This window comes from Echinococcus granulosus (assembly GCF_000524195.1).
Source record: "Echinococcus granulosus chromosome Unknown EG_S00001, whole genome shotgun sequence".
NCBI classification, from domain to species: Eukaryota; Metazoa; Platyhelminthes; class Cestoda; order Cyclophyllidea; family Taeniidae; genus Echinococcus; species Echinococcus granulosus.
Window position 1 is genome coordinate 1,672,624 of NW_020170381.1, and position 12,559 is coordinate 1,685,182.

Below are 12,559 nucleotides of genomic sequence, written 5' to 3' on the forward strand. Positions count from 1 at the left end.
CTGCGTATGTACAGGAGCTACGCCCGCTCTTATGTCTCTGTTAGTTACTATTGTTTGCAGTTTTTTAAAGAGGGTTAACCAACTAGTAAAAATTCTCAACCCTTTCGCTTTTGACATACCTACTTTCTGATTCTTAGCCAGATATAGTCTATTTCAAGAGCAAATTATTACCAAAGGTTAATTTAGTGAGCACACCCTGGTTTGTGCTTGTTTAGACTTGATAAATGGTCTCTGATTATTAATAGGAAGGTCACTTTTGGATTGATGCCATGATCTCTTGGAGTTTGAATACCAAGAGGGTTATGGAAGCAGAACCAGGGCGAAGATAGCAGGCCAAATCACAATGTTAGTCTCCTGAGTGCAGTAAGGTGGTGGGATCAAGGGTTATGAGGCAACTCAGACTCTCTTCACAACAGTATGGTGGAAGTGATTTGTTAAACAGCACCGCCACCAGCACCAAAACGATGGTGGCGAGTGAATCACCCTCTTTGAGCAGCACCGTGCTGGCGTGGGTATACACACACTTTGAGGGTGCGGAAGTGTGTGCGCGTCGTTTGACGACTACGAGACGTGCACCCACGCAGAGGCGCGAGCCACGCAGCGTGCGCAATCTGAAACGCAACGCCCCACCCTGCCAGCGCCTCCTGCATCTCGCAGTGGAGTGGGTATAGGTTTGAGGTACTGCTACCCGCCTCCCAAGTATTGATTCTCCGAGACTAGCATACAAGGCCTAAGCCACATTGCCTCCCCCGATTTGGACCACCTCACTAAAGGCGTCTCATCACTTTCCTTGATGTACTTGCAGATAAACAAAACTGGGGTGGAAAAGGGAATCTCAGAGCACCTGAATTAATGCAACCTCCTAAGTCATTGCATAACCTTCCTATTTGAGAACATCATCGATGCAACACGCGCAAATCCGTGTAATTATTCGCGCCTGAGTAAATGTATAAATATGCAAAATCTAAGAGTTCACGATCTTTGTTAGCGAATGCAAAACGCAGGTAGCTAAGAAATAAGAGCCTCTCAAATAGGAAGCAGACCAAAACTGCAAAACCCCAAAAATAATTAATCATTCAAGAAGAGTTATTAAGGGCAGCTCTCTGTCTTCTTAATCCAGCAAGAGACGTGACTTGTTTACACATTTTGGGCCATAAATTTGTGGTTTTCCATCGACGATATCGTGTATTCAAATAGAGGAATGACATAAATACTTCAGCAGTAAAGGCAGCATTTTAATAAACAAATAGAGGCAGCTCTCACATAGCTTCACCGTGGTATACCTTTTTATTCTGCTCATTATAGAACGTAGAAGTAGACACAAAAATTTAACTGCAAAAAAAGCGTAATGACTATCGTGGATTCTGGGTCAGTAGTGCTCACCACGTCGCATCCCCAGAGATTCCCAAAGTATGACTTCGTTTCCTTGCGTCAGCTATTTTATAATATGCTTAAGAATATGAGTTAATTTGCCAAAGAATTTTCTAAGATGGTACAACTGAAAACACCCTTACCGTAAATCATTTTGGGTAAGGCATAGGTAACGTGCTTTAAACACCACATACTCCAATCTGACAATACATTAAGAAAAAATTGCACCTATACTATTTTGCTGAAATTTTCATGTGAGAAACAAAGGTCTGACAGCAGCTAGTAGCAACACCCAAAAATTTGGGCAAAAGGATGAATTTTTGAGAAAAGAGCAGTTGAGGTGAGAGTCATCGAAATACGTTTGAATACCAAACCACCTATTCAAACTTTTCTTGCTGTGAGGAGGAGAAAGCATAAGGTGTTTCAATGCGACTTTTGTATGCACTTTTAAAACCGTCGAAATAACAGCCCATTTGGCTAATCATAAAGAGAAGTGGATTTAATGGAATAAATCAAATTAGCTAACATACTAATTAATATCGCACTTTAAGTAAAGTATGAAATGTTCTTACTATTGTTGTTTACCCAATGCGCAGTTTGATAATATGCCTACAGAGTAAATACTTACCTCCGTTTGACATCAGAAAGTGCGGAGGATTTTTGGGAAGGTTGATCCTTGAAAGTATTACTGTGAGGGTGCCAAAGAAACCTGATCTTCAACGTGTTATGCACCGCTGGCCGTGTGATTGGCTTGGATTGCGGGCTCACCAATCACAGTCCCTCACCATTTCGCACACACGCACACTTGGGTCCTCATTGGCTGCTCCCGGCATGAGGTCTGCCCATCGATGCGCACGCACGATCGCACACCTGTCCAGCCAATCAGCGTTGCAACCCATCTCACACGTACTCGCGTGACCTTGACGATGGCAGCATGCGACACGTGTACGCAAGCTAGCACTCACGCACATGCATGCCAGCCCTCCTTACGGAGTTGCCTCCACAATGATGGTGCTGGTTCTCTTGATCTCTCCATGCCGGTGACCTGAGCAGTTTCATATGCCTTGAATGGGCGACAAACGAGGACCCGAGAACTCACATAAAAGCCAATTGTAACTCCCACAGCCACAGGAGTCTGGAGCGATGGGGGCTCAGCAACAAGAACTGGAATTGTCCACATAGATGGGTGAAAAAAGAGATACAAAGTAGCCAACATGTAACGAATTGCCATGTGGATGTTGTGACCTGAGGCTAGGTGAGTCTTCGTAACCACACACTTCCAGGGTCGCCATCGGGGTAGACGGAAGAAGATTATCGGTTTACAAAATCCTCAACCCCTCCATTCGCTAGCAAGTCTTTTAGTTTAGCAACAACACCTGGTTAAGCATAGGGGATCTGTAGACTTTCACAGAGAAAAAAAACAACATAGTAGCAAAACTCACCCCTCGTATACGATTTTATCTTCCATCTGGCCTCATCTTAAATCGAAAGGTTCTGCAAGAGAGGACACTGATTACGTTCAAAAAATCACGAGTTTTGTAGTACTGTAATTGATGCAGCAAAGCTTCTTTATCTTCGGCATAATACTCAGAAAAATACCGTTTTGTTTTTCAACAAGTCAAATGTCAGCCAGAATATTTGATAAAGTGTCTAACGGCTTCATTAATTCTAAACCCGCCATTTTTTTGAATCTCAAAAAACCGGAAACAATGTAAAGTAGTACATTAAAATATTGTCATTACACGTGCCTAAGTAAAGTACCTGAAAATATTCGCAAAACCCCTAACTAGTTGGTACGTTAATTTGGAAGTCAAAGGTCAATCTTCCTTTCATCTAGCCTTCACCGGATGTGGGGAAACTTGCGGAATTGGAGCATTTCGAGGCGAAGAAATGCAATAAGCTTGAGCTGCGGATCATATGAATAATTTCTTCACCCAGACAAATGCTCAAGAGGAACTTCCACACGCCTTGCACTACTGTGCAAAGACGTTATAGCGGGTGCCGACTTTGCAATCGTCGGTGTTGAAGCAGACATCAAAATAGCAGGCAGGTGTAAAATTTGTCGTAGGGACAGTTAACTAAAATTTACCCAATTTCTTATGCATTCAAATGATCACGAAAATATGTTAGTCTTTTGGATTGACCGAATTGAGTTCATGCTATCCTTACAGCTTCTCGCTTTCCAGATGTTTGTGCTACCTTGCTGACGTGACGGACAGCCAAGAATATTCAACAATACACTAATTTTAATCAACTATGCCTACTTAGTGATGAGTTAATTCACTTCAGTTATTATATTTTGTTCTTTTCAAGAATGAGTCAAAGGAACGAATGCTCTCATGTAACCAACCGCTGCAAATGTGAAGACTGAGAGGTAATTATGAGCCAGTTTTCGTGATTCTTCCATGCACCGAAATTTCTACCAACAGAATGTGGAAATGTACATGCAGACAAGGGCATCTCTAACCGTCATAGTAAGACCTCACCCGAGTTGCCTAATCCTGCACTTTTGTGCTACCACCTGCGGTCGCACCTTCTCTTGACCTGAAAGTGAACGCGTCCCTCCTCACCACTTCCTGGTTTTGGCCTCTGCCAGCCACTCGCATCTGTAGAGCCATCCCCACGCCTGACTAGCCGCCTTTTTGTGCTCAAGGCGCACGAGAGACTTATAACATCACCGTTTCCAATGATCGATATTGGAAATTGAGTATTAGAAACCATTTGATCAATCGATAATCAATGTTGATTATTTTCAATAAGAGCTTTTACCTACGTCCAATCCAAATTGCTCTGTTAATTGATTTGAAGGCTACTTTAACGATGAAAGGAATCCCTGGGTTGCTTATCACCGAGACAGTCATCACGCCGATTTGGACTGTCCGTTGCACTAAAAGAGGACTATAGGTAGATTGAAGGTCAACAATGACTTCGCTTGTGTTTGTCCCAGCTTTCAATTTTCATTGATATTAGTTATTGGGAAAGTTATACTGCTCATCTTCGAGCACCTCGATAAGAGCAGATCTTTCTGAATCTCAATAAAATTGGTAAGTTTGAATTACAGGACGAATGTACGGACTCTATAAGACAGTGCTTAGTGTGGTGTAACCGTTAGCCTCGATTTATAATTAGACAGTTGTTTACTATTTTAAATCAGCATGGTAAACACTTTGCGGCAAGGTTCGCACTACATAAATCCCCTCATTCGTCCCAATGGGTGCTCGCAAGACTAGATGAGCCTAGTTTACACGAGTTCTAAGGCCTTTTCAAATATAACAAGCATCTTTACTACTGCTTTATTTTATGACTGCTTGCAATAAAATAGTAAGAAATAACTTCAAAAAGCTGCAAAACTTTTAGTAAATGAGAAATGCGACATCACCAAGATGAGTAGAGTAATAAATTACGGAGGGGAGGTAGATTAGGAAGCTCTGGCCTACATTGGCCAACAATTCCGACTTACCAATATGTCTTATTCAGGGAGCAGTGGGAGGCGAGGGGCGCAAAATTCAAATAGTACTCACGGTAAGCCAATCTGCCACAGCAAAGGCCTCCTATTCATGTTTTTCATATGCACCATTTCCCCATGTCCCTTTGGCACTTATTTTAAGCCGTCTCCCGCCTTATCTGAATTACACGCTCCACAATCCCACTTGCCTCTATTTTGCCTCACAGAATAACTGTTGGGTAGCATATAAACCTGAATACTTTCAAAAGTACCATTGTGGTGGTACTGCTTCTCTATAACACCAATAACATAATTGATTAAGCAAACTTTGGAAAATTTGGTTTCAAGTCACTTTACCTGAAATACTAAATGACAACTTTGCCTTTCCCTGATGTTTGTTTGAATTTTAACCACATCTAAGTACCCCATAATGCATCTTACCGTAGGCTTAAAGTTTACCTTTGACAAAACTTTACAGTATTATTAGCTATAGTTTCTACTTCCTTAATATAAACTAATAAACCACGCAATGACAGCATATGAGGAGTATGTGAATTGAATAACAACTGTGAAGCAATTTGGAAATGAAAAATTACGCCTTCATATTTCAACAGGCATACAGCGATTGGCTTTTATGACGCCTTGTGCTCAAGATCGGTTGAAAGAGATTATGGTGGGTCGCTGCATTTGCGCCATCAAAAGACCAGTATTGAAATGACCATCATATCATATTTACGGTTTCTAGATGCAAAAGTGCGCAGCTACAACGACTTCACCCTCGACGTCAAGTCAAAATCAGCATTTTCAAGTACAGGATGCAAACGCACACCACCACTACAGCCGGGGATACATCTTAATAATGATCTATCATTCGCCTTAGAGGACTATTAATTGATAGTTCCCAGAGGTAACGCTTACATAAAACTTGCTCTTGATACTACATTAGCAACTCAAATTTCCGCGTTGTCCCAGAGGTGGTCATACATACGACCTGTGGTGTTTGTTGGCCTAACATCCTATAAGCATCCGCCATGAGGGAAGAGCAGTCATATTACCACCTGTTTTAGCATTCAGCATGACGGGTTCAATGGCACTCGTTTCCAATTAGCAAATGGGTAAACTGCGATTGACACCACTGAAAATGCTGCTACTACGATGGTATTTTAAGTTCCGCGCCAGCATAAATCCACACCGTGACAACGCTTGAAATCACTCGATAATCTTGCGTTCTCCTACGAGGATATGAATTTCTTCTGCAAAAGTCATTTAAGGTTTGGATAAAGGATAAGAACGCCGCAGTTACGCGAAGTTCACTTACTTTTTATTCTACAGAGCTGTTTACACAAATCTCTACCGTGCAAGTTTAAAGATAAGGGGTATTTTAACTTCCAAAATGATCGACGCTATACGCTTCAATTGGGAACAGGCAAATTTTCTCTCTATACATTTTAGCAGATTGCTATTGTTCATTGAAGTACAACAGAGGAACAACTTCAATTTACTTTTAAAGCCACTGAATAAGCCAAGATAAGCCTGGGTAAGATAGGATCCTGAAAGTTGAAATATACCTTCAGATAACGAATCAGGAATGCAAGAACTCGGCTATAAATTGCGTGAATCACAGGGTCGTTGGTGCTCCTCTCTTTGTAGGATGGGGAAATTCCAAACCCACGAGAGTGCGTGTGCACGCCCGTTAAAGGGCCAACGCAAACAGTCGGGGAACAGCATTACCGCATTGCACATAAAGCTCTCCTTTGGTCTTTCACATTTCTAATGTTTACCTCAGAACATGAATGGTGACGCTTTTCACCTCAGCCCTTCACCTCACTTCCATCGAACGTTTTGATTGCCTACTGCCATATAGGCGGTCTTGGCCCTCTTGCGGTTGGTTTCCTGAGGTATGGCATAACGCATTCTCATTATTCGTCACTAGAAATTGATATCTTTTTACCTCCCATTGAAAATTAGCACTGTTTAGTAGTTGTACAGGCATATCCTGTCACACTATCTTAGTGTTAATCATTTGTTCCACTAGGAAATTTATTCACTTATAGGCTATAACGAATTCCCCCTTGGTTTTTTTGAGGGAATTATATGGGAACGCATTTGAATTCAAATAAAACGAACCGCATTTACCAAGAATGCACAAGATAACCACTTTTTGCGGAATCGCTATAACCAACAAAGCCTTTGAACCTTCGATTTTACAAATGCTGATAACTACTGATCCTTTCAGTCCAATTTACTCTGCTTAAAGACTCCGCTTAATTAGTTTTAACCAACCATCCTTCGTTAAACTGCCCATAGCTTGACAAGGGAACAGACGACAAAGTATAGATTGGAACTCCAATGTACTACGGCGCATTCATAAGACGATGATTGCATTAGCCGACAACTAGTGACCCAAGCAGCTTCACCAGGGGCACCATGCACCTGTTTGTCCATGGGTTTAATCGTGTTTGGTGCCACCGGTACCGCTATTCCCTCTGCGACTTGGTGCCTAAGCACAAGTATCTCAAGTAAGCAAAACGAGGTCGGGTCGAAGAATGTGTCAATTTCAAGCCAGCACCAAGGCAAGTATAATATACCAACCACTTTGTGGAGGGAAATGCTTGTGGTTCCAAATGTAACATTCTAAGAGGGAAGTTCTGCCTGCCTATGTTGAAAACTTGCACCATAAAATGTTGCATAGTTTCCCGTTTGCTGCAGAGCTGGCCAAAATATAAAATTGCCCATTATTTGGTTTAGTATTGTCAAATTTGGATTTGTTCATGAAGCAATTTAATTGGTTGGCCCTTGGTTCAAATGCACAGTGGGTACATAATTTACTTTGAAGCCGAACAACCCACAACTACGCCACTCTCCGTGGGATCACTAAGGAATGGAAGTTATTCCCTAAACCATCCCCACTTACAAACTCGACCGTTCGATTTGGCATAAGGTTGATGAATAATTATTTTTAGAATCACCAATACAATATTACCTGAGAATACTTTGAAATCTAAAATCTACTTATTCTACACGGTGAGGTGGTGCTTGACACCATTAAAGTTAGTTGCAGTAGGAGGCGCATACACGTAGAAGGGAGTTACTCGATTGAATAAATAATTAATGAATTCACACCTTATTATAATGAACAGTTTAATTCTTGTAAAGTCGGTGTATTCTTGCGGTCTATTCTTTTGTTATCCACTGGTAGGTCTGTAATCCAAGCAGTCAACAGCTCACTTACCTTTTTTAAAGTTACAAAATATGAGTTTTTTGGTAATTTTCAAATGAATGTGTAAGGCACTTGAATTAAAATGCCGTCTAGTTCTGAGTGTTGATAATTTAACATGAATATTTTAGTTAAAACTAAGCTTCCTATCGTCAAAACGGGTTCTTGCATAAGATCAAATGCTAATTAGTTCGAAAGATTGTGCAGTTTTAACGCAAAATTACTGCTTCAAAGCCTGTGTTGTAGCAAACTGTCATTCATGGTTCTTTTAACACGGAAGTGAAGGGCGGTAGTAAAACCGAGAGACCACAGGAGAAAACCTTAAAAGAGCTGTTGAATACCTGCTACTTCGATCTACTTTTAAGCTAGGGTGTTACAACTACTAATGCACAAACACACAGCACGGTAACATTGGACTAACCTTCAATTTTCAATGATGACAGTCCGCTTTATTCCGATCTTGTTTGAAATACTGAAATAGGCTTCTAGCTGTAGGGTCAAATATTGTTTACACATTTCGAAAATTGGGGGCTTCCGTCTACCTTGGTAAAAGGGGAACTAAAATCAGTATTTAGTATCATAAAAAGGCTCTACTCGAAGAATTCGAATATAGCGGATTCACCTAATGGGTTGATTCGATCACATGCTTACTGAAGGGACTCAATGCGCATCACGAGTTTGCTTGATTTCAGATTACCTTCCCAACCGAATCCCGAATTATCGTAGGGCAAAAGTTAATGGGTACCATTTATACGCTCATTAAAATTCTCTTAGTTTAGCATTTCGGGAAACTAAGTGGATCCTATGCAAACAAGGAACTGCTAATCGCATGTGGGTAGTTGGGTATTGTAACATCAACGTTAAATTCGCATTTTTATTTTGTTGTGATTCTAACCTACATACATTTGTTCAGTATGGGAAAACCCTAAGAAGGGACAAAACTAACAATGATTTTGATGCATCAGTGATCAAACAAAAGCCAAACAAGTGTAAAATACCGATCTACTCTGTGATGTTTTTCAGGCAACAGAATCGCGAGGACAATTATGGATGAGATGAGTCCAACCTCACCAAAGAGGATAAACAAACGTTGGTTGATATTGCATCCTTTCCAAGGCACCTATTTCATTATTGCAGCCACCTATTGATGCTCGATTGGTGGAAGTTAATCAAACGATGAACTTGGAAAGTTTCTTTTTCTTTTGCAAAAGTGGTCATTGGGGAAAACTCCTGTTCCTAGCTATCACTGCGACAGTAAGGGTGATTAATTAAAATGAAACGATTTATTTGTTAGCAGGTGGCAAAGTGTTGATGGAAAAATGTAGTAACTAGCAAAGTTTTGGTGGTTGGTGCCATTTTGAGTAGCTGCATCACGGATACTAATCACCTTATGAGAAGAGGCAGAGTAAAGCCTCGGGGACAGACTGATGCAATTGCACGCACCACGGGAATGCGGAGTGGGGAAAATGAGTGAAGCTGCATCACTGGCAGCAGGCTCGCGAATACCCACTACGATTCAAGGTAAAGTCGCCTGAAAAACGTTCCATCAAGACTATATTAAGAGCGGATGATATGAAGTAAAAACATTAACCACAAAAGTATTTTCGAAATCTACACATCAATGCAAGTTATGAAAGTGTGCTTGTTTGATCGGTTAGTGGTCCCATCCTGTGCATCACCAACTAGAGCAATTGGAAGAAACTCTGTTGATTAGTTATTTTGTAACTAATAACTAAGGAAGCTCTTCCATAACTTCACTTACTTCTGTGCTTTCCATGGAGAAGATGATCTGTGGCGCGAAAGAGCAGTAAAAGTTTAACGAGGAAGAAAAACTGACGGAAAAATGATTGACTTGTAGTACGGTATTACAGAAACTTGCAACTAGCCAAGTAAATTATGTAGCTGTGTAAAGTAAATTAATGTGAAAATTCAAGGGGTAGTGGGAAAAATCCTAATCAGAAAAAATGCAACAGTTTCAACGTTTGTATCGACTCTGTGTTGGTCGATTTGACTAAATCAGTATCTTTGGCACCAGAAAATGGGCGCCTTACAGTGTTGCCTCATGAAGGACACGCTCTCGTGCCTGCATTGTCGCCACCGAACAAGGGCGTCGAAAAACTCGCGCATTTGATTAGACGTTTCCAGTTGTTAATACAATGCAAGATCTTTAGATGGGTTGTGTAGGACTACTGTGCGACCATTAAAATTTAGTAAAAGACCGACCATGCCCGAGATAACCTAAGTTAGGGGATTGTCAATAGCAAAGCAAAAATACTTTTAGTCACTTTAGATTAAAAGTTGTCCAAATATTGTAATGGTTGTAACCATGACTATGGAAGGGGAAAACTGTAGCATCCCGAAATTCTAAATATTTACCAAAGCGTCTAGGAAGCGGTACTTTTATGCGGTGTGGATTGCGGTGTAAAGACACCACTTTCTGTCGGTAACCGCCCCTCCGTGCGCTAATAAAACTTTACAACGTGGGGCGATACAGTCGAATGCTAGGGGACTCTTGACAAATTAGTGTCAATAAGACTATTATGTCCATCCTGACTTCGGAGATATTTTTCAAACTTTGATCACATAAAATCCCATTTTTAGAAACAGGCAAGCCATGCCATCTGTTTACTGTTTAGACACTCAAAAAATTAATTACTGAAATTAATTGATGTTTTAGTGAAGTATATCTAATGTCTAATAGACTTTTTTTCGAACAGAAGGTAAGCACCGAAACACTTAGCGTAGTGTGTTTAATGGTTGGAGTCGAAAAATTTAATAAAAAGCATTGTAGTACATCTCTCATTTAAAAATGCAACAACAAGAATCAAACATTAGTAAAGGAGTAACTCACTCAATGAGTTCCCATTTTTATCGTTCTACCTTATTATTATATATTAAGAGGATACAATGCAATACTCTGATTATTAGGTTGGTTGTTCGTTTTGGTCGTGCAGACACTTAAGGCTCCGCCTTTGCATTCCACTGGCTGGAAGTCCCCCGGACATTTCATGTACGTCGGCAGTACATATTCTACTTTAGTATTGTGTCTTCTTTCAACTTCAGGTATTACATAGGTGGCAGCGAAAAGCGCACAAGATCCTTAATGACATCCATCCTGATTTCTATTACTGAATGGTAAACCTTAACTTGACGGAAGAAGGGCATAGACTGCAAATGGAAGAACCTCTGACCACCCTCAACGGAGGGGTTAAAAATGACGTCTAACTTCGGTAATTGCCTCAGTCTCGTGTTTTGCAGGAATGCCGTTCACAACTAAAGCGCCACCAGCCCTGGCTGTGAACTATCTGAAAAGGTTCGTTACGGAGCTGCCTACGATGCCTGTTTGAAAATGTCAGTAAAGTGAACATGCAACACATTCAATTATGTACTAGCTGGATGGAACGCAGATAAATATAGATATGAATTTTCAGTACTGAAGTGAGGAGAAGTGGCGAGGAAAAACAGGCAAGAGACCTCATCCTTGCGAAACTACCACAAACCAGGTCATTTAGTAAATGACTATTCATTTGGGCCTGTATTCTTACGACTAGCGATGGTCATACGTGATGGCTTGTACTTTCTCCCTTTCCCCAATGCAGTTCTCAGGTAGGACAAAACTCCAGATCCAGTAGAATTGCAAAGTGGCATCAGTGACGTCGCTGTCAAATATATTCTCAGTTGCATGAAAACTATATGACTGGAGGGACTGGTTAGTTGGTCGATGTTTTTCTTACAACACTGATCACGTTGCGATGGCTGATGCAGGAGGTTGACCAAAGAGAATGGGATATTCAGTACCATGGTTATTGGTTTAAATCTTCGTTTAGAGTGCATAAGCACTTAAGGCTCCGTCTATGTATCAGTGAAGCTCTGGCTCTTGTTTACTTCACCAGTGCACTTTTGCCCAATTATTATGACTTCTTTCATAATCAGGAAAGGATTGGAGTGCTGCGCAGAAACTCATGCCAACACAGTTTCACGCACTTTCGTAATTGCAACTGAATCAAATATTCTCCCAAGTTTTGCAACATAAAAGGCCAACAAACAAATGTTAGGTTATTCCAATACATTTTTCTTAAGGTATATTTTTTTGTGTCAGTTTGCGACAACCACGTGACAAAGCGGAGGCTATTGGCCTCTGAGGAGGAAAAAACCTCCTGCAAACTTTCACTATACTTCTCAAATAAAATATTATTCCTCTACCCATTCTCCTCGTTCCAAGGCCATGAAACCAGGGGTAGAAGAGAGGGAGGCGGAACCTGCCACACCATCACTGCGACTTACCACTTTCAATGCGGACTTCAATTCTGAGAATGCAGCAGAGCCTCCACTTTGCTTGATGTTATGTATAAAACCCAATGTCTAAAAGTCGGTCTAAACTTGTTATTAATACTAGCTTTCTCATTAGTTTAATTCGAAAAGAAGCAAACAGCCTATAATTTGTAATACGCAATTTCATTTGTCTCAATAATAGTCTGTGTTACGATAGTCTATTGTAGCGTCCCGAGACTCCCTTAAGACGAAAG

General features: G+C 40.9%; 2 protein-coding genes across 2 annotated transcripts in view; both read left to right on the forward strand. All coding sequences in view use genetic code 11, as the record gives it.

Moving 5' to 3' along the window:
* Positions 1-386: 386 nt before the first annotated feature.
* EGR_00192 (hypothetical protein) lies at positions 387-3,292 on the forward strand (the record flags this gene model as incomplete). The annotated part of the gene is made up of 2 exons (XM_024489441.1): positions 387-665; positions 3,209-3,292. The coding sequence occupies 2 exons, from the start codon at positions 387-389 to the stop codon at positions 3,290-3,292; spliced, it is 363 nt and encodes a 120-aa protein (XP_024356119.1).
* An 8,966-nt stretch (positions 3,293-12,258) lies between these two features.
* Positions 12,259-12,559, forward strand: part of EGR_00193 (Cysteinyl-tRNA synthetase, cytoplasmic) — a gene marked incomplete at both ends in the record, with an annotated part of 10,934 nt that continues 10,633 nt past the window's right edge. Inside the window, one exon of the mRNA XM_024489442.1 lies at positions 12,259-12,379. Coding sequence (XP_024356120.1) covers positions 12,259-12,379 — 121 coding nt within the window. The remainder of the gene's footprint in view (positions 12,380-12,559) is intronic.